Raw genomic sequence first — 21,225 nt, 5'->3', positions numbered from 1 at the left:
GACGGCTTCATTTTGCAGGCGAACGGCACTGGGAGCGTGCAAGGCCGCTTCTGACGGAGTCACATCTGGAAAAGTTGGCAAAATGGCATCGTTCGAGTGGTCGTTCCTTTTCCAACTCGTCACGCCCCACATCTGCAACTCCAGTGGACATCCTCGCCCTTCCCATCCCCTCTCGCATTTCCACCCGCACTTTGTGTTCTGATCCAGTGGCTTGCCGTTCATTCTCAGGACTCTGTTCGAGAAGCGGCGTGGAATTGCAACCGACGGGAATTGTCAAACGCGAAACTGACGCGTCCAGCGGCTGCCTGACACAAGCCGAGCTGTCGAACTGTCCAAAAGTTCCGAGCGGGGACAGGCCGGCGGGGACAACAAAGGATATGATACTTTTCTCTATACGCCAATATCCAAACACATGTATTACCACTATCTATCTACAAATTACTATACGTCCAACCCCACCTATCTACCATTAAAGCAACCCAACATCCCCTTTACTCGTCCCCAAAAACCAAAAACAAAATGTTACAACAACGAAACCTACTTCCCCCCCGCCAGCGCAGCCCTCTTCAACGCCGGTCCAAGCACCGCCAACTCGCCCAACTTCTCCACAATCTCCTTATCCACCGCCATCGCCGGGTCCCTCTCCATCACCCGCCTCGCCTCATCCGACGCCGACGACGCGCGCGGGTGGCCCCCTTTCACATCATCCACCCATTTCCCGCGCTCCCTCAGAATCTCCCGCGCCTCGTCGATGATCGCTAACGGGTCGGTGATGGGGATGACGGGGTTGGTGGGGCGGTTGAGGACGCGCGTGACGGTGTGTGGGATCGTTACTTCCGTGTCGTGAGCGGTGTATCGGGACATGATGTCCTTCGTCCAGCTGCCCATGCGCTTCAACGCGCATTTGCCCATCGGGTCGAGGGGCGCGAGCATGTGGAAGACGTGGGGCTGGTCTTCGTAGAGTTCTAGCTGGATGGGTGAGGAAGGGAAAGAGCGTTCGGTGAAGTTGATGATCTCGTCCCGCAGTTTCTCGGCGTCGCCGGCGTGGATGAGGGTGGGTGGGAGAGGGCGGTGGGGGTGTTCTCTTGCAAACATGGGTGAGACCAAGGGGTGGGACAGCTGTGAATTATCCGTGACGTAGACATGGGAGCGGGTCGGCGTGACGTATTTGCGGTCGGTAAGGCCGTCGGGGAGGTAATCGTACCCGTTGTTGAGGCGCCAGGAGGGCATGGAATGGGTGAGGTCCAGCCATGGTGAGATCAACGCGAGGGCGCCTGGCATGGGGATGGATGGTTTATGGTCGCGGAGCCAGAGGACGGTGGAGACGGCTAGAGCTGCGCCGGCCGAGTCGCCCATGAACGTTACTTGGGAGGGGTGGTATCTTGGTGCGCCGGTGTGCGGGGGAGGGTCGATGAGGAAGAGGTAGGCGGAGAGGACGTCGTTGAGGGGGGTGGGGAAGGTGGATTCGGGGGAGAGGCGGTAGTCGATTGCGAGGACGCGGGCGTGGGCGTATTTGGCGACTCTGTATGTGATTCCGCGGTGGGTTTTGCGGGAGCAGATGAAGTAGGCGCCGCCATGGACGTAGAGGATGACGCGCTCGGCGGGGAGGTGCTGATCGGTGTGGGGGTGGTAGTCGACCCATTCGGCTTTGAGGACGCCTGTGGCGTCTTTGGCGGACATGCCTTCGGGGAGGACGTCTTTGCGGCGGGGGATGTAGATTTTTTGGAGAGATATTTTTAGGGGGATGGGGACGGCGGCTTTGTCGGTGATCAGCCGGGCGCGCCAGAGCGACGATTTGTTTTGTTCGAGCGTTGACCGGAGGAGGGTTAGCGTCATGGCCTATGTATGAAGGGAGAGGTTGAGATGAGTATGGGTGACGTCGCCGATGGATGTCGGCAAAGCCAGGGATGGAGAACGATACCCTGCTCGCTCCGCTCGCGACAAGGAGTTTGGGCTGCGTGACTATGCTCGCTTCGCTAGCAAAAGATCATACGCTCGCTGAGGCTCGCTAAGAGCCGTGGTTAGGGGTATAGCGTCTTTGGCGCAAGGGACTCGCTTCGCTCGTTGCGGACAGGCACCCACGCTCGGTTCGCTTGCGGCTCGCGTGGCTCGCGCCTCAAGCATTCCTGTGCCTACGGCACACTCGAGCATTGTGCTCCCTCTCCCTCCCGCTCCTCCATCCCACAATATACATACATAACTCCTAGTCCAAGTCGCCAGCGGCCCCCTCTCCGGCCTGGCCCGCTGATCCAACAAGAGCGAAACATTCTTATCCTCTATGCGGCGCTCATCGAGGGGTTTCTCGTCGAGGATTGTTCGTGGCATGTTGAGGGGTATATCGGGGGGGCGGTATGGGTATGCGGTGGGAGGGAGGTGTTGGAGGGTCGGAGTCGACTTGTGAACTGGCGAGCGGAGTTTTTCGCAATGGTGGTCCTGCGTCGGGGAGAAGGCCGGGGAGCTTGTCGGATGCAGGGCGGCTTCCGCAAGAGAGGGAGAGAGAGAGAGTCGTCCGCCGCCTACGCCCGCTATCGGGTGCTTGTGGGGGGCCTAGCAAGTCTCGCGGGTGGCGACGGCCGTTGGAAGTAATACTGTATATGTAATTTCCCACCACCCACCCACCAAGCGTGCAAAAATGCGAATGTTTCTCGGACGCGCTGAATCGCCGCTGATGATGTTTTTGGCGTTCGTATGACCTCCGGCTTTGACAATTGAGGTATGGCGAGAAACAAACGCAAATGTGTTTTTGGGGGTTGGGGTCAGGCCATGGGCAAAGGTGCGAAACACGCGCGCTGAGGGAGACAGGGAGGGTCCTGGGTGGTCATTGGGGCAGCGCGAGTGGGCCCACCTTCCCTTCTTCTGAGGAGCCACCCGCCTGCCCAAAATTTGATTTGATTGATATGATTGATTGTACCCCGTGGCGCCGCGACAGTTTTTGATTGAGGAGGATCCACGGATCCACTGCGCAAAAACATTTATACCCCACACCCGTCAACAGTTGCGCTTACCACCGGTACTGGGGGCAAAAGTCCAGAGACTAGAAACATGCAGCTTTAGTGCTAAAGCGGCGTGGATGTTGCCCTCACCGAGATTCGAACTCGGGACCTTCTGCTTACTAGGCAGACGCTCTATCCAACTGAGCCATGAGGGCTGCATGAAAGTACGACTCATTGTTTTGCAGTTTGACCATATCAACTCGAACAATTGGCTTTCTGCTTGTGTCCGGGTGCACTCAACGATCTATGGGCGGCAAGGTGAGTGTATCTCGGTTACGAGCTTCGGCGATCAGGGCTGCTCAAGTTTCGAAAGTGTCGTCGCACGCGCTCAACTTCCCATTCGAGGTGAGAGAGTCCGCGTTGCTGCTGCTCGCATTTGCGGATGTGCTGGCCAAAGAATACGGAGGGTTCCGCGCCCCGGAGGGTTGAGTAGGCGCGAATATGGAATTCGGAAACGTGCGCGAATGGTCGTTCCAGAACCAAGGGAACAGTGATCCCGCATCGTGATATGGCCTCCATCCACTTCCTGTGAATGCTCTGAGCGATTGCGTGCCTGTGGGGTATCGCTGGATTTCGTTCTATGGATTCTAGTGTCACACACCATCGCCAAGATGGTGGGGAGGTACATACATCGTCGACTTGGAATCCCGCGTGGTGTGGGTGCGGCGGTTGCTTTTGTTTGTAAGGCATCTGGTGGACGACACCCTCCGTCGAGCGCATGGTTCTACGGCCTTTGCGGGTGTGCATGCACTGCCATGTGATGCGGGAAACCCAGGATCTGAGGTGGGTGGAAACTTCACCCAGCTCCGGCCCAAACTTGCATCTCCCTTGCACCCTCTATTCCTGCTCTTTCTTCGCAACCACTCTCTTCCGTCACCGGCGCGTAACGGGGAATGCGAAACAACGCCATCCGACGTCGTGCGGTCCAGGTCGGATGTTTCGGACCTCGTTTTGCTCACGGTCTTTTCCCGACGCGTCACGGACGCGTTCTGCTTTACCTAACGGAGATAGATATACAAGTGCCTGGTTGACAATTTCCTTCCTGAGTCCCGGTGCATTCCTCCTCAGATCCATCTGTCATCGAGCGCACGGCGCAGCTGCCAGATACTGCGAATGTCCGCGCCGCTCTGCTCAATGGACATGTGCTGATTATCGCAGTTCACGGTACTGACAGCCGTCGCGCGAGAACGGCTTTGAGGGCTGCTTCTCGGATCAAGTTGTGGATGAGGTGGATCTTACTCTCCTATTCCCGTTTGGGATCGTTGGATCGACAAGTGTTGGCATCGACAATTGACATGGTTGCATCCATCGAACCGCTGGGTCGTGATCGAGCTGCGAGCGCGTTGAAGGCGACCCTTCATCGGCATTTCCCAGCGGTACCCACTGTGGCACTGTCGACAAAGGGACCTTCCTTGCTGCGTAAAGAGTACATTCGTCTTGGAAGCATGTGGGGGACGTGTAGCAAACGCCTTTTACGCGTATTCATCGGAGGGCGAGGGGCGGGGACAGCACCCGTCGCTCGCTGCGTGGTTCCGCCCCTATCCCGCCTTCCTGTGACAAAATTCCCTCCCGAATGTACTGTCCGGCGAAGGATTCTGTATTGCATGGGAGCACTGAAGCCGGCCCGGTTCGGGCCCGAGAAGGTTCGATCTTCTTGACGAATAAATGGCCACCCGTAGTCCGCGGACGCCGGGCCAATCGGACGTTTCGGACGTTTTTCTGGACTGTTTTCTCGACGCGTTATGGACGCGTTTTCGGTTTCTGACGTAATCTCGGACGAGAAGTTGGTGAGGTTCAATACGGACCAGTCTCGCCGTCCACCGGTGCATTTTTGTATGCTCGGAGCCGTTTCTCGACGGGGAATCCCCGTGGACTTTGCCGACCCGTACGTAGCTGTCTCACCCGTCACGCAGGGCCTGGAGCACTGGAGGGTTATGCGCACGATACCGCCATGTCACGCCGCTGGCTTGCTTTCGACCACTCCAACACTCCGACGTGGACCATTGGCCGATGCGAGATCGAGGGCCTCGAACATGGTTCTTTCGGGGGGTTAGGAGGGCCGGGGCCAGTGAGACCAACTACTAGACGACTCACCGTCAATTCCTGACGTGGTCGTGACATGACATCCGCCCCTTCACCGTTCCCTCCTTTCTGCATCAATTATCCATCAGAAGTACACACGAAATGGCGGAGTTTGCGACCAACATTTGCGCCCTAACACGGATTCTGCTCAAACAGAGAGGAGCACAACAGCATAGTTTCGCGGGACGTTCACCCTCAGTTTGGTTGACATGTTCCCGTTCAGATTCGCATTTAGCTGGTGCGTTCGCATTTTATGGAGTTGGAAGGCCTCGCAAAAGACTTGGAGAAGGAAAGCGATTGCGGGAACGGCCTCTGATTTGGGGCATCATCACTCGCTTCCCTGTTCTCTCCGTCCTGTCCTTCTCCGCAAAGGTTGCATGGGAGGGTTTGTGGGCGGTCGGACGTTGTCGTCGGCTTGTCAACGGTACGCGTTATCCATGCGTTTGCTTTCGGCGTTTACGCATCGCCACTTTCACAAAACTTATGCTTTCGTGTGCGAAAAGCGGCGAGCAACGTCGATCTTACCCATATATACGATCTGTTTAGTACCCGGCGCCGTACACATCCATCAATCAGCAACTGCAATTCACCGAGATGCTGGGGACGAGTGATCCAACGAAAAAACGAGAATCCTCGGACACTGTCAAATCGCTTACATGATACTGTCAATTTTCTCGAAAGTTGTTTTTGCGTTTGAACCCCAACCACGGGTGGCGCAGGAATGGGAAATGCCAAGGCACTTTTTGGCACCGGGTTGCGGGGCCCCCCATTTTTTTCCGGGAACGCCTGTGGATCTGGGCTTCTGGAGTACGGGCTTGGAGTGAGGGTTCAAGCGTGGGGTGCACAGGTCAGGATGCCGCCTTCCAGCGTACTCCAGCGACCTTATACGCTCCCGCAAGTCTCATAACAGGAAAGGAGGATTCGCCCAATAATAGGCAAAAAAAAGAAGAGCGATCCCTGAAGAGCGAGAGGAGGATGTGCAGGAGAGTTTACTTGCAGGTTTTCTTTCGCACAGAATTTTATTTTGCGCACCTTTGGGTGGGGTCGAGAATGTTCCCAGGTGCGCGTCTGCGGTCCCACGGAGCCAGGGGCTGGGACGGGACTCTTGGGAGAAAGTGTGTGATGATCGCCTGGACATCATCATGGGGAGGGGTTTCGGGCGGCGGAGCGGCTCGGTCTGTGATGACTCTGGATCCCTCCTTGTTGGGAATGATGGGTGAATCAGGTGGATGATGAGTTTAGCGTTCGTTCCGGAGAGTCCCGGAATGATTAGAATGGGCATGGAGAATCTAATCAAAAATCAAATCAAATGCGGGGATGATTCTTAACCATTTTCGGCGAATGTGTGAGTGAGCGGTCTCTGACGTACTGCCCGCATTAACAAGGTGCCTGAGAACAGAAGCTGAAGTATGATGCTGAGTTAATTGGTTGATTGGTGGTTGGGGGGTTAAAGAACGCGCGGGGGGGGCTTGTTGAAGAGAAAAAAAGAGGACTCAAGGAGGACCCCCCGCTTGGCACTACTGCCAATAAGCAGCTGTGCATTAGGGCGTTGTTGAGCATTAAGAAACACGCTTAGCCGTAAGTAAGCACAAGCACAGCAGTTAAGGAAGAAGAGCCGCCCGCCCCCATGAAAGAATCCCCCCCATATATATGATGAGCGACAGGCCCAGAACCCCCACTCCACCCCCCCTCTGAACCAACCCATAACGCAGAAGAAAACGTAGCATTCGTAACCATTACCAGAACCGTCTTTTCCCACGAATATCTCAGGTCTTTACGCTGCCAGAAACAACTCCCACACACGCTCAGCATCAGTATCCATCCTTTTATTTCCCCACGACCTCTCTCGATTTCTTTTCCCATCTCCCGGTTTTCACCCCGCGAAGCACTTTCCCACCCTCAGAGCATTGCCTTTTATGATTGACGCTTGCCTGTCCCGACAACCGCGCTTAGTATCCTTTTCCTCCCTGTCCGCCGCCACAGACGCCGCTGCGTCGTCTTCTTCCTTAACTCTCGTGAGAATCCCCGCCGCCGCCCGTCCTTCGGCCGCCCACCCCGTCTTCCTGCCGCTCTACGTCGCCGCCGGCCAGCCCCACCCCCCAGAAGTCAGCGTTCGCCCTCCTCACCTTTAATAACCGCCGTGCTCGTCTGCTGCAACAAAGTACATCTCTTGAACCTCATACACTAAATTACCTCCGGTAACACGCCTAATCATCCGTGAACCGGTCGAACCCAACAAACGACTACCTACCGTCAGTCGCTGTATCATTTGTTTTGTTTGGTACACCACCACCCTAGATAAGAACCAACATACACCGAAACAGTTCGCGATGCATATCGTCCTCTGCGCCTAAAAAGCTTCTGAGGAGCAACCCCTCACCGCCGTACACTACCGAACCGTACACCTTTTTTATCCTCGCAACCTCTGTATTCGAATTTATTCTCGCCGTACTTTTTCCAAACTACAAACCTTCAGACGAACACGAACCACAGAACAATGGCAGCATCCGCACTTGTTTCCGTTCCCGTCCCCGCCCCCGGCACCACAAGAGCCGCCACCGCCGCCCCAGCCGCCGAGCTTCTTGTTCCCGCCGGTATCATTGGGGCCAATCCGTCCCAATGCCCTATCGTTAATAGCTCGCACTTGGCTGATCCGAATCCGAGTGTTTTGAAGCAGGATAAGCATCGACCCGTGGAGATGGAGAGGGGTTCAAGCTCGGGGAGTACGTCGAGTTCTGATGGTGGTCGTAGCAGGTATGTTACCGAGCGGCGAGCGGAACGGAGCGAGTCCACTGTAATGCCGAGCGAAGCGAGGCCCATTGCGCTAAAGGCGCAATCTTCATATGTTTTGCGAGGGAAGCGAGCACCACAAAGGCGCAAGATTCCCCTCACCCAGGGGTATTGTTTGGTGATGGTCGATGGTCGATGGTTGATGGAACGTTGAAGAAGCTAACAGCGGTTATTTCCACCACAGCCCTCGTCTCAAGAAGCACAACCACTTCCCCGAGATCCTTGGACCTCTCAAGAAGCTCCTGCTTTCTAAGAACCCGAGCACCAGCGGCAATCACAGCCGAGCCAACAGCTCCACACCCCCGCCCACGCGCAACGCCAGCGCCCTGGACCTCAACTCCCTCCAGAAAGGTCTACCTCACGAGCCCACCGCCGGCCGACCCGCCGTCCCCGTGCGCGCGTCCACTATCGCCGGAACCACCCCGTGCACGTTGAAGGAAAAGTACGGAAAGCCCTGCCAGCTTCTCGGGAAGGGCGCCAACGGAGTCTGCTACCTCGTCCGTCGTCAGTCGGATCATAAGGTGTTTTGCGTCAAGGAGTTTAGACGCAAGAAGGATTCCGAGACGCAAAGGGAGTATGTGAAGAAGTTGACGAATGAGTACTGCATTGGGACTCTGCTGGTGAGTTGACGCACATATAGAAAAGGCATGCAGCGCGAATAAAGGCGCTCAATGTCATCTCGTCTACACTCCCAGCACCACCCCAACGTCGTCGAAACGCACGACATCATCTTCGAAAAAGGCCACTGCTACGAAATCATGGAACTCTGCGAAGGCGGCGACCTCTTCGAAGCCATCTCCTCCCAATCCCTCTCGCAAGAAGAATCCGACTGCGTCTTCGCCCAACTCATCCACGGCGTCGCCTACCTGCACTCCACAGGTGTCTGCCATCGCGACCTCAAACCCGAAAACTGCCTCTTTGACGACAAGAATCACCTCAAGATCATCGATTTCGGCTCAGCCGATGTCGTCAAATCCCCCTTCGAGACCCAATGCAGGAAATCATCCGGGCGCTGTGGATCTGGTCCTTACATGGCCCCCGAGGAATTCACTCAAAAATCCTACGACGGCCGCAAAGTCGACGTCTGGGCCTGCGCCATAATTTACCTCGCCATGATGTTCCAGCGCTTCCCGTGGCAATCGGCCGTCGCCTCCGATTCCAACTACACCGAGTACGTGACCTCCGGGTGCAAGACCAAGTTCTTTGACCGGTTGCCTGAGGGGCCGCGGAGGGTGTTGAAGAAGATGTTGGAACCGGATCCGGAACGGAGGTATACGATTGATGAGTGTCTTGAGGATGCGTGGGTGAAGAAGATTTTGACGGGAGGGGAGTGTCGGGAGAAGCATCGGCATGGAAAGTGTAAGATCAAGAAGTAGAGAGGGTCATCTGTACCCTCGCCTCTGATCGTCCTGCACCCATTCTGGACTTTTGGTCGATTCCCTGCCTATGTCAATGTTACCCCAACCCGTAGTACCCTCTCCCGCCCCGCATCGTAGTCTCTCCCCGCTCGTCTTATCTGTAGTAGTTCAGTGGTCTAATGTGAATGTCCGTTTGTGAACGGTTGAGCTGATTCTAGCTGTTGCAGTTGGGTCGTGAACTTGTGGTTTCTGGCTCTCGGTGTCGGATCCCATCGAGAGATAGGACCCTTTGCTCCATAAGCACCAGCTCGCCGACGGCTCTGCCTGAGCAACGAACAGGCAATCGGGCGAAAACAACATCATCCTCCGTCTTCGGGGCTATTGGTTCAATCGCCCGCATTTCCATCTTGAACAAGAAATATCACATCACCACCTTTCCGGAAAAAAATCAAGAATGCTACATGCGCTACCCCTAACCCTTGCCTACCCTCCCCTATTCCTACATGCCCTCCAACCAAATCCCCCAACCGCGCCGATCCGACATGACACTTGTGTTCTTGTTCTACTGTCGGAGATTCGCAGTGGACGAAGCGGGTGAAGGTGAGGTTGGACACGGATTGGCGTTGGTGGAGAGGCGGTGGAGGCTTGGGTAGCTACGGGGTTCGAGGAACGGGACGTGAGCAGGGACGCCGAGTACCCCAACAACAACGAGGGAGGATAGGTCGCGGTGGGTGCGGTGATGGCGCCGAACAATTCCCACGTCGGGGGGTTGTGTAATGGTAATCCTCCCACCATCGCCCGTGTTCGTTGTGGCCTCGGGCGGCCGTCTCCCACCCAACCTTGCTTGAATTCACACAATCAGAACTTACCAGTCCACATCAGCCGCGGACGGCGATTTGGCGTGCGTAAGCGACGACCACGCCGACGACGGGGGATTCTGTGTGCTGCTGTTCCTGCTCGATTACAGGAGCCGTGGGGTGAATCAAGAAACCGGTGGTGAGCATGACCACATCCACCTCCCGATTCCCCCAATCTCGATCCGAGCCGGAACCTATCTATCATCAATGCAAACTGGCGGCCTGCTTCACCATCGAACGCACACACGAGCAATGGTTCCGCCGGCCAAAGAGACTCACCCCGTCGGTCCGGCCACGGTATCCGATCCCGGATGCATGTGCACTTCCGGGCGGTTGACGGCGTCGCGGAAGGTCTGCGGGTACAGGTCGGTGTTTTTGTCGGGGTGCATGTCGGTTGGGCTGGGCTTGGTGAGGCTGGGGAGGCTGGGCATGGTTTTTGGGTGCGGCCGGCGGGTGTGGGAGATGAGAGGTGGGGTGGTGGTCGAAAATGGCGAACCTGCCAGTCGGGGTGAAAAAGTTGATATATCACTTCACTGTCAAGCCACCCACAACAACCGACGGGGGCTGGCAAGCCGCCCTCCACAGCACCCTGAACTTCAACGTTGCTATGTCCATTATTCCAGCGACTCGAGGTGAACACCGCCGCTGCACGCCGACGGGGCCACCACCTCTCACAATCTCCTATCCCGCAGCGCCAATCCACCGAACGCGTATATCAGACCCACCCACAGCCGACACCCAGTCAGAACGGATACACACCTATTTTATCCTGCCGCACAAGTTGAATAGTGCAAACGTACGAGACGGAACGCGGGAGCCCGTCGAATACCAGATACGTTGTATAGCTGTCAATTAGATCGGAAGACTTGTGTCTCTCGGACGTGGGTGTCAAGTTTTCAACAATGTGAAGTTTGTCAGTGAGCACAATCCCGCTGAAGCCTCTCGGGAAGACCGACTCCCTTTTATAAGGGGAGCAATGTGGGTGGGGGTATCGTGGGGGGACACGGCCGTTATTCGCTGAGAAGTCAGAAGGGATGCGGGGGAAGGGACTGGAAAGCCACAGGAGAGTCACAGCCGGGCGGGAGCTGCTTACGTGTGGTTTTCTTTGTCACGCGTTTTTTGGTTTGACGCGTTCTGCTCTTGACGGAGCGGCATCTGTTCACCATAAACCCCGACAGCGACGAAAGGGATCGACCTCCATGTCATGTGCGACCTCTTTTGGCGGAGGATACGGATGGCTAAAGCTCGAGCTCGGATGCCAGAGGGTCGAGAACAGGAGGGTAAAGTGGGTGGGAATCGATCTAACTGCAAGGAAAAGTTCCTTCAGAATTGATTGTACCCACGTAAGTCAGTATCACTCATCTACGGTATGCAAGGAAGGGATAGGTCGATGTAACAATCGCCGATGCATAGTCTATGAACGCTATTTCTAACCACGGCAAAAACATGCCTGGGTCTCTACGCCATATCAACCCAATTCCGCGACGCCGGAGCCTATGGGCACCCGAAGTGACTACCTCTTCGTGTCGGCCAACGGAACATGGGTAACCATCGAGTCACCACGGTTCGGCGGTGTAGGCGAACAGGCAACAGGAACCGACGACATGTATGCCTCCGGGGGCACATAAGGCTCGTCGTAGAGTGGAGGAGGTTCGTCGGCGCGAGACCGAGATTGGTATAGTTGCGTGTCCCGCCTGGCAAAGCCGGGACTCACCGAGTGCACCGTGAAGTTTGAACTGCCAGGCACCGGCGATTGGCCTATGCGGCAGAAATAAAAAAGGAAATGTCAAAAACCAGCCCCCAGCTAACAGAATGCCAGTTACCGGCGCTTATCCAAAGCATACATGGAAGGCGAACGTGGAGAGGGAGTGGCTGGCCACCAAGCTTCCCCAGCCCCATCCCCATATTGCTTTGATCTAGCGAACTAACCTTTCAGGCGCCTTTGTCGTCTGCGATAAAGGAAATAACCACCGAGCATCAACGAGATGCCAAGGAATAAGCCGATTCCAATGCCAATCACAGGTGACATTTTCCCATCAGAACCAGCAGGACTCTGCGCGAGAGAGGTACTATTGACCGAAGAGCCATTAGCCTGTGGTGTGGGGCTCGCGATCGGAGCGGTTTGCGGCGCCACGGGGGCGGAAGTAGCTATGGATGCGGTCGATGTAGTTGATGCAACCGTGGACGTTGACGATGTGGCTGCCGTCACCAGAGCGGGGTACGCAACGCCGCCCGAATCTATGAATGGGACGTCATCTGGGCAAAGGAAGGATATGTGAGCAGGCGGAAGCGTGGATCGTGACAACATTGGGACCTGGGACCATTTACCGGCAAGGAACGTCACCTGAAGGCCATTGCGGATCAGACGGATGGGAGCTGAGTTTGTGAAAAGCGCGTGTGAGGAGTCACTGAGGACGCGTAAATCGACAGCGGTATAAAAATCCAACCAGGACGAAACGCACTCGTAAAGATGTAGCATGCCATGTGCGAGTTATCGCACGCGAATCCGCCGCAGTGCGTCGTTGTCTTGAACAAGCAGGACTTAGTATCTCAAGCGACAGAATCAGAGGTAAGCAGCCTCCTGGTCTTACATTGCATGTCGTAGCGGCAGTATTGTATAACTCCTGTTCGGTGGTTCCATTGGTCATACAGTAGGTGTGGTTGTTTGCAAATTGCGAGCCAAACGTGCAACCTCTGGAGGTTTCTGGCGTGGGAAAGCTATCAGGATTGGCCTCGATCCCCGCGCCGGTGAAATTGCGGTTGAAACCAGGAAGGACAAAAAAAGTCGATCCCGAAGGATTAGCGGCGGCCGTGTTTCCCATCCGTTTTCCTTCGGGTAGGCTGGGCCTTCTCGGCCGTGGACGATCGCAGAGTGCCGACGACACCGGAGTGCTGCCCGTCGAAGGCCATGAGGAAGGTCCATTGACTGCTATTATATCTGGGCCGACGGGCCCCGTGCCGTCTCAAACTGGGCTGCCAGCACTCCAAGGCGTACAGTACATACGTCTACTTGAGGAGGAATATGTGTAACGGTGCCGCCGGCCCGGCTTACAGTATAATGCGTTTTTACATGGAGCTGAAGGCTGAAATCACGGTGTACGCAACCACAGTACGATTCCGATAACGTATGTAACTTCCGTAAACTACATAGAGTACCAGTGCGTGTCGGTGTACCAATTCGTTGCCATGATATGATGGAGAGTAGAGCGAAGTCAGTGTCCATGAAGCTGACCTGGCAGGCCGCAGGCGGTCGCCGGCGGTCTCTGCAAATCGAGAAAATCTTCCCCAATGTTGTATGCGTTGCATGCGGCTGCTCATCAGTCGTATTTCCGTCGAGTATCACTCACTCTGTATCAGGTAGTAGTAAGGACGCAGTGCTATGTAAGGTGTGCCGCCACAGCTTCTAAACCGTCGAAACCGCCTACAACTCCGGCGTCCGTGGGCATAAAGGTATACACAGAACCTCCAGTCGAGAGGAGGGGACTTCTGGACCTCGCACCGGAATCGCCGGTCCCACCTCCTCGACTCCGCATTCCAGGTTCCACCAGGCTAGCCGCCGCGGCGTTCAAAGATGCTCGCTTCGCAGAAAGCCCTTGGGTTCGGCTTCTTCGTCCTGGTCGCTTGCACCCTTGTCTACTACTCTCTGTCGTTCTCGTCTTTCTATCCCCGCAAGCCTTTTGTTCTCTCGCGCCACTCCGACTCCAATACGCTCCTCTCCTCGCCGCCGCCTGCAGCGGAGCCACTGTCATGTCCGCCGCCATTACAGTTTCGCCTCGACTCGGATCCACGATTAGACCACATCGTCATTATCGCCAAGACTGGCATAGAGACAATGTCACAGCGCCTGCTACAACAGGTGACTACCTTCTTACCACGGTTCAAGAACGTGGTCTATGTGTCCGACGTACCCGGGAGGTTGGGAACAGAGACAATTCACGCCTTCAAACACCCGAACTCGGCTCTCAACGGGTGGGCAAGGGATTCTCCGAAATACGTGGGCGGGTTCGGCCTGGCGTGGTCTCTGTATCCAGAAAAAGACTGGTACTTCATTATCGACGACGACACGTATGTGTTTGCTGAGAATCTCCTTGAATTTCTTTCGCCGATCAACGCTTCCATACCGTACCAACTCGGCTGGGCTCATTACGGGGGGAGCTGCAAAATGGTGGGGGCTGCTCATCCGACCCCGCCGCATCGTATGATCCAAGGAGGTGGAGGCATCTTGGTGTCTCGGGGAACTTTCCCAAAGTTTCTGGCTGCCCAGCAAGAGTGCGCTCAACGAACGTCAACTTGTCTCACGGGTGATCAAGCCATAGGTGCCTGCCTGGCGTACATCGGCGCTGCACCTCCCAACGCCGAACATCCTTTCGGCTTCTACATGCATGACTGGAGATCTGGTTCTCCGCGGTTCAACGTCAAGGGTGTCGATCCCCCTGAATTTTGGTGGTCGGCGGATCCATGCCATCGGCCAGTGACAGCCCACCGCATGCGCGAACATGACGTTCAAGACGCTTTCGACGCTGAACTCGCCACTGACCCTATCAGGAAGAAAAACTTGTCAATCGCCGCGAGGAGCACGGGCGCGGGGCAGAACGTTCAGTCATCATCATGGGGGGGATGGGGACGAACCACCTACGCCGATCTCATGGAGTTCCAACTGTTCCGGCTCGAGACAGTGGTGGAGGGGCGATACTGGTACAACGCCACCGCCGACCCTGCCGCTTCCGCATCTCAGAAAGCTGAGATTAGCAAGTACCGAATTGTGATGGAGGGCAAGAGGAACGCTCGCGATGGGGTCGCTTGGAGCGGAACAGTCGATTCCGAAATTGCGGATGTGAAGGATATCCCTTCCTGCATCGCGCAGTGTGTGGGAAAGAGCACTTGCATGGCTTTCCTTTATGACACCACTACCCGGAAGTGTGACCTCTTCTCACGACTTGGAGGCCGGGCGGAGAAGAAGAAAGTTGCAAGTGGTGTTGTTCGAGATCGATACCGGTGTCATCAAGAATCGCCTCCGTTTGTGCAAGCCTGAGAGATCGCCGGTAGCGTCGCCTCGAGACCAAGACGTCTAGGTTGCCTCGTTTTGGACATTCTTCAGGGGCATCGGACGATACAGGATTGGAGTTAGCCTAGAAATGGAAGGAAGTTAGCGCTTCCTCGTAGAATAGCATCACTTATGATGAACGGCGTAAGAGACTTACAGCTCCATTGTTGAACTTTTCATCAATGAGTAGTTGAGGGACATTGATAGAGTAATATACTGTACATAGACACGATCGTGCATCAACCTACTGCTGCATCCTGAACATGCTCGTCTACGATCTTTTTCATACGGTTGCTCTCTGTAGTATCGCGTTCCGCCGAACTCCACGACCACCTTCGAGCATCGCGCTCTCCCACCTCAGCTACAGCCGGATCTATGAACCAGTGACGTTCGACCGTGAATTTCATCGGAAGCAGCTGGCGGACTCGCAGAGCACAGCGGCCAGCATACACCAGGGACAAGCCAAACTGGCTACTCCTGAAGAGCGGAATGTTATTGCGAAGCGGGCTCGTCATCGTCAGCAACACAAAGGGGGTAGCTACAACCTGGCGCGGGAGACTAGCTTTTCAAAGTTTACGGAAGCGTCGCTGCCCAAAAAAAAAGAGGAAGTGGGGTTTCGCTCGTTCGACGCGTTACCCACGCGTCAAGAGTTTTTAGCTTTGGCGTTTCTGCTTGTGTCAGCAGCGAGTTCAAAATCCCTGTCGACGCGTCGCTCTTTCCTACCTAAACTTTTAAGGACGTTCGGTGAGGAAAGGTGTGCCATTATGTTGGATTCCATGTGAGGACAAAGTGTGAGCGGGATGGGAGGACCAAGGCGCAGCAGCGAGGATGTGGACGCGATGAAGGAAAGGAAGGGATTAGGCGAAGGAAGGCTTTTTGGTGAGCTGTGCGTTCCACATTGTCGGGCGATTTTGCCTATACGGTTTTCCGGATGGGGGTTGTTTCGGAGAAGTTTTCGGAAAACATCAGACTTACGCGAAAATATGAGGACATCTTTCGTCGTTGAACAGTGATGACTGAAAGGTGGCATCGGAAATATATATTCTCACAGGAAGCTATCTCACTATCTGACATCGCAAATCCCACACAATCCATGAGTATACATACGCCGACTTCAAACCCCTTTAAAAAAGAACCTACTAAGACAGGAAAAAGGTATATAGATCTGTACAAATGCTACGTGAAAGAATGAAGTGGTGAACAAAAGGGGTATGGAAAAAGCACATCTATTGGTAGTCCTCGTCGTCCGAGTAATCATTGGAGTTATCCTCGAAATCATCTTCGGACTCGTCTGCGACAGCGGCGGTCTTCTTTTTCTTCTTGCCAGCGGCGGTGGCCTTCTTTGTAGCAGCGCCGGCCTTCTTCCTTCTGGGTGACACCCCTATCTCTTCGCGATCGTTCGCGGCCTGAAGCTTCAGTGCCTCATTCCTTTTTCTAGTTGCCTTCCCCTTTTCGGCGATCCCTTCGATTTTTGCAATGGTTTCGGGCTGCAATGTGGGGTGGTGACGTGATAAAGGGATCAGTTCGGTCACATCGAATGAAGGGACCGTCCGGTCTGGTGGACATACCTCGGCAGCCACCTGCTCTAACATTTTCAACAGGGCGTCGTCATACTCCTGCGGCTCAAGCTCGTGAACACCAATCTTGTTCTCACTCCCGGCGCCTGAGGTCAGCTCGTCGAGCAGCTCTTCAATAGCGACCAAAGGCATGCCTAGTACCTGGTCCCTTGACGCGCCAAGGTCGCCAAAGAACCACTCTCCCCAATCTGGGTTTCTCAATGCCCTGTTAATCCATGTCCTGGATGCTAAGCTCGATGTCTCCTTCAACTGCCCCCAACTTAGTTCCTTCTGTGGCTCGACCTTGCAGGTGTAGTGGCCCACGTACAACCACTCGCGCGGTTTGCGTTGCACAAATAAGGGGAACGGTTTCTTCAGGAAGTCCAGGTGGCTAATGCCGCCGCAAATGACGATGGAGCCTGGCTCGAGGGGATGGTGTGGCAGATTGGGGTTCCACGCGCGCTTCATGGCGGCATACTGGCCGCGATCGCCGTACCGAGTTATGGTGTCGGAACCCGGTTTAGGGAAAGTGTTCTGTGTACCTCCTCCGAGAACGAGTTGTACGACCATGCGGTCGAACGCTTGGTTGCGCCGTTTCCATTGCGCCTGCTCTTCAGGAGATAGACCGTCGTGGTCGGGTACCGTGATGACAGGTGAGGCTTCGCGCTTGACGGCGACGTTTCGTGCTGTGCGTTTCCTCGGTGGTCCCTCGACCGTTGTGCTGGACTCGGAGCGCTCTCGCTTGACGCGTGTAAACTGCTGCTCGGCAGTGGCTATCGTCTCCTCAGACTCACTATCGACATCAATAACGTCGACAATGGGTGCCGCTTCCGGAGCGGGTGGAGATCCCTGTTCCAACTTGACAGCTCTCGCCGGGTTCCTCCTCGATGGAGGGGCCTTCTTTATCTTATTGTTACCCGCAGTGCTTCTGCTTGTAGTGGTGGTTATATCTTGTGGCGATGTAGAGGTTGCAGTTTGCGCACTTTGCTTGGCGGCGTTACGGTACTGACGCAGAATTTCTTGTCTTTGATACGACGGTGTCCTTGAGGGTCCGATCGGCGCTGACGAAGACGCATCAAGCTCCAAGTCGTTTTGACTTGAGTCTGAGGGCCCGCTCGGTGACGACGCAGGTACATCCTCATCCATCTCATCGTCATCCGGGATTACTCCAGGACTTTTTCGGCCGGAACTGCGGCGTTGTTTCAATATTTCATCATCACCCTCACCGTCGTTCAAACCTTCCATACGCGGTTGCGATGTCGACTTCTTCTTGGCTGAAAGAACAAAGTTCAAGGTTTTTGTCGATGAATCGACGGGCGTATCGTCGTCGGAAACCAAGTCCACCAGTTCCATGGTTGACGTGTTCGTCTCTGACTCGGTCGTGGTTTGCAGAAGCGATTCCGAGGCCGATTTTTTCCTGTCTGCGATACTGGATTTCGAACTGAATTTCGGTGCAGGAATCGACATATCCTCGTCATCTTCAGAATCCAACACCACTACTTCCACGCCCTCGTTCATACCACCAGCCGAGATCTCATCATCTTCATCCTCTATTACTATAGGCGATTGCGGGCGTGCGGTGTCCACATCAGATTTGATGCCCGACTCGAAGTTATCGCTAGTGTCATCAACGTCCATGCCATCGTCCGAAATGGCCTCTGTAGACTGCGGGGACATGTCCATCATCTCGGACTGCGGCTCGTCAGCCGTATGGAACACGTCGCTCGCATCGCCCCTCTCCATCTCATCTTTCGGCCGCAGCAACAAGTCCAACGCCTTGAGCTCGTTGGCCGAGGTCGAGCTTTCGGTCATCGCCTCACTCTCGATCTCATCGTCCGACATCGCAAACAGAAGCTGCTGCGAGGCTTCAGTCGTCTCTGACTCGGAGCACTTGTTCATCGCATTGGTTGACGTTTCATCCGACACTTTGTTCGCAATGATGGACATCTCATCCAAATCCACATCGGGTTTGATGATAGTCTCGGCCACACCGCTACTCTCCATCTCATCCCGCACCACCAACCCATCCTCCCCGACCGTGGCAGTCACACTTTGGGACCTCCTTCGTTGCTGCATTCCGTCACTCACATCCCTATCCTCGTCGCTGATATCTTCCAATATAACGCCGGAGGATGGGGTGTCATCAACGGTTATTTTTAAGGTGGGTATACGGCCGGGACTTGGGAGCGAGGCGGGGGTGGGGTATGTTTCTTGTTCGTTCGAGATGGCGGTTTCGGGTGGCCCAGAGTCCATCTGCGTCTTGGGCTGGCCTTGTCTCAAGTCCGCAGGCTCGTTCTTCACTGCCTGATCATACGCGACTGGTGTCGAAGCGATGTGTGTTGCGCCATCTACAGCTCCCTTCTGGCCGACTTCCGTCTTCAACTGACCGACCCCACCCGACCCCAAAGCCCCCTCAATTGCATCCCCCGCAACAGCTCCCGCAGCTCTTCCGACACACTCCAAGTTCTCCACCTTCACCTCCTCGTCCATCACACCCAATTCCAAAGGTCCCGACGCATCCCCACCAACAACCGTCCCGTTCCCTTCCCGAACCACAGCCTCGCTCTTGACGTAGATCGGCTCCTCGCGTAGAATGTGGATAGCGCTATCGGATCGTTCACGGGGCTCAGTTTTCACCGGCTCGCGTTTGATTGCGATGGGAGAGCAAGGGTTAATGGATCTGTATGTGTTTAGAGAAAGGTTTTTCTCAGCATGCGTTTTGAGGGGTTTCTGTCCCGCCACATCGGGCCGCTAGATTATTCACATCCCACCAAGAAAAAGGTAGCACTGCGCACCCTACCTGGCCGAGCCAGCCGAGACTCTGAATTCGGGCGTAGGTGTCCTCCCACCAGTCGATGCCCGATTTACGCATACGATTCGTGTGTTTCGTGGTCGATGACGTGGGCGGCTTTACCGTTGTCATCGTATTGCCGACCAGCGGCAGCAATGAGGCAAAGCAATGGAAAGTTATGCAAAGGACGCTGAGGTTCCTGTTGCACCCTGCTCCAGTGAATGTACGCTCTTCTTTGTGTGCGGACGGAAGGTTGAAACCTGTCCATGGCTGTTTTTCTCACGCGCCATCCACGCGCCATCATATGTAGCAAGATCTACCCCAATACCGCACTCTTCGCTTACGTCGAACAATGTACACAGCTGCAGCCGCATCGCCCTACGCCATTATCCCGCTGGGCGCTCTCTTCCCGTCCACATCAACGGCAGACTCGGCCCCGCCAACTGGCGCTCCACCGCCGTCATTACCGCTCCAGCCCATCTCCTGCCTCCCGCCGTCGGACAACAATGACAACGATGCCCAAGACGGTTCTGGCCAGGCCTACATGTCCATCTCCAGGGGCCAGGCACAGCTGTATGTTTCTGTCTTTGAGGATGTGATGAATGCAAAGGAATTGAAGCAGTTCATCGTGTCTGGGAGCGGTGTTGTGCCAAACTGTGTTCTACTCAACGGAGCTGCCGTGAGTGACCGTCTCGCCACAGAAACGTGGATCCTGGCTCGATCAGCTTGCTGTGAAATATCGCAATTCAAACTTCCGACTGACGCAATACTCTTCCCATGGGGGCAGATTTTGGACAAAACCCTCCTGCAGCTCAGCGCCCTCAAAGCGTTGCTAGCTCAGTCGTCGTCCTTGATGCGCACGCGCACACTATACTCTGAGGTCATATTCAATCTCTCACCAACGAACAACATCTCTGACGCCCTGCGCTCATTTGGGATCTCAGATACCGCTCCGTCGTCCTTGATCGCGGTCACAATCGGTGATGCTGGGGTGCCTGGCGTAGATGAGGAGCAAGCAGAAGTGCATCGAAAGCTTGAGGAGCTGATTAAGGGACGCAGGACCGGAATCGAGAGGATTGGTCAATTGGTGGACCTAGATGTCGTGACCCAGGTGGGTTGACCCAATTCCACCAATCAGTAGGACACCCCTTCCCCTGTGCTGATCTTTTCCTATGTAGATCTATAAGACTGGTGCGAACGGCAGGAATGGCAATGTCAAATGGAAAAAGGGTCCTGCGCAGGTTGCAACACCATCAACAAACGCAGATGACTTGCTTGCCATTGTCATAGGAACCATGGCGCTGAAGGGGTATACCAATTGAGAAGGGATTCGAATGATCTGGTCACAACTTCGGTTCGAGGTGCCTTGATGCAGTCCCTTCGGACATCTCCACACGCAATGGCCCCCTCCACTACCCTCCACACGCAATGGCCCCCATCCGGCAAACACAACCCTGGCACTACCCAACAGGGAGACCCGAGCCTGTTCTATGCCTCTGAATCTGGATCTGGAAATCTAAAGGCTTACGCTGACGAAGGGTCATACTCAATGCCCGCACACCACACTCGCCTCACGAGCCGCGATGCCTGGATATCCCGCGTAGGATCCCCATCGACCAACACCTTCTTCTCCTTCTTCCGCCCACCACGTCCAAGGTTTTTGTGAGCCTCTAAAGCTTCTAGTTTGACGCGGGCCATCTCGTTTGCCATTGCGCCAGCCAACGGCTTCCCATATTTCCTCTCATATCCGTGCA

General features: G+C 55.2%; 6 protein-coding genes and 1 non-coding gene across 7 annotated transcripts; 3 read left to right on the top strand and 4 right to left on the bottom strand.

Annotated features, from left to right (window-relative positions):
- Positions 1-363: 363 nt before the first annotated feature.
- EV422DRAFT_547944 (Alpha/Beta hydrolase protein) lies at positions 364-2,659 on the bottom strand. The gene is made up of 2 exons (XM_053071629.1): positions 2,197-2,659; positions 364-1,839 (listed from the first exon to the last, which is right to left on the bottom strand). The coding sequence occupies exons 1-2, from the start codon at positions 2,323-2,325 to the stop codon at positions 538-540; spliced, it is 1,431 nt and encodes a 476-aa protein (XP_052920851.1). The 5' UTR covers positions 2,326-2,659; the 3' UTR covers positions 364-537.
- A 415-nt stretch (positions 2,660-3,074) lies between these two features.
- On the bottom strand, positions 3,075-3,148 carry EV422DRAFT_t162. Its single transcript has one exon. It is a non-coding gene; the product is annotated as a tRNA-Thr (tRNA).
- Positions 3,149-7,572: 4,424 nt separating this feature from the next.
- EV422DRAFT_551822 (kinase-like domain-containing protein) lies at positions 7,573-9,241 on the top strand (the record flags this gene model as incomplete). Its single annotated transcript, XM_053071855.1, has 3 exons — positions 7,573-7,590; positions 8,303-8,485; positions 8,561-9,241. The coding sequence occupies 3 exons, from the start codon at positions 7,573-7,575 to the stop codon at positions 9,239-9,241; spliced, it is 882 nt and encodes a 293-aa protein (XP_052920850.1).
- Positions 9,242-11,435: 2,194 nt separating this feature from the next.
- On the bottom strand, positions 11,436-12,432 carry EV422DRAFT_547928 (uncharacterized protein). The gene is made up of 2 exons (XM_053071628.1): positions 12,010-12,432; positions 11,436-11,838 (listed from the first exon to the last, which is right to left on the bottom strand). The coding sequence occupies exons 1-2, from the start codon at positions 12,386-12,388 to the stop codon at positions 11,594-11,596; spliced, it is 624 nt and encodes a 207-aa protein (XP_052920849.1). The 5' UTR covers positions 12,389-12,432; the 3' UTR covers positions 11,436-11,593.
- Positions 12,433-13,477: 1,045 nt separating this feature from the next.
- On the top strand, positions 13,478-15,250 carry EV422DRAFT_339410 (uncharacterized protein). Its single transcript, XM_053066446.1, has one exon. The coding sequence runs from the start codon at positions 13,652-13,654 to the stop codon at positions 15,110-15,112; it is 1,461 nt and encodes a 486-aa protein (XP_052920848.1). The 5' UTR covers positions 13,478-13,651; the 3' UTR covers positions 15,113-15,250.
- Positions 15,251-16,118: 868 nt separating this feature from the next.
- Positions 16,119-19,556, bottom strand: EV422DRAFT_339362 (uncharacterized protein). The gene is made up of 3 exons (XM_053066445.1): positions 19,481-19,556; positions 16,693-19,360; positions 16,119-16,611 (listed from the first exon to the last, which is right to left on the bottom strand). Exons 2-3 carry the CDS (start codon positions 19,168-19,170, stop codon positions 16,351-16,353), a joined length of 2,739 nt encoding a protein of 912 aa, XP_052920847.1. The 5' UTR covers positions 19,171-19,360; positions 19,481-19,556; the 3' UTR covers positions 16,119-16,350.
- Positions 19,557-19,823: 267 nt separating this feature from the next.
- EV422DRAFT_510238 (kinase binding protein CGI-121-domain-containing protein) lies at positions 19,824-20,793 on the top strand (the record flags this gene model as incomplete). Its single annotated transcript, XM_053068912.1, has 3 exons — positions 19,824-20,150; positions 20,259-20,582; positions 20,650-20,793. The coding sequence occupies 3 exons, from the start codon at positions 19,824-19,826 to the stop codon at positions 20,791-20,793; spliced, it is 795 nt and encodes a 264-aa protein (XP_052920846.1).
- Between the last annotated feature and the right edge of the window lie 432 nt (positions 20,794-21,225).

The sequence above is a fragment of the Fimicolochytrium jonesii genome (assembly GCF_025526975.1).
Source record: "Fimicolochytrium jonesii strain JEL569 chromosome Unknown EV422scaffold_44, whole genome shotgun sequence".
NCBI lineage: Eukaryota > Fungi > Chytridiomycota > Chytridiomycetes > Spizellomycetales > Powellomycetaceae > Fimicolochytrium > Fimicolochytrium jonesii.
Note: the sequence above shows the minus strand (reverse complement) of the source record. Positions and strands in the feature narration are given on the sequence as shown.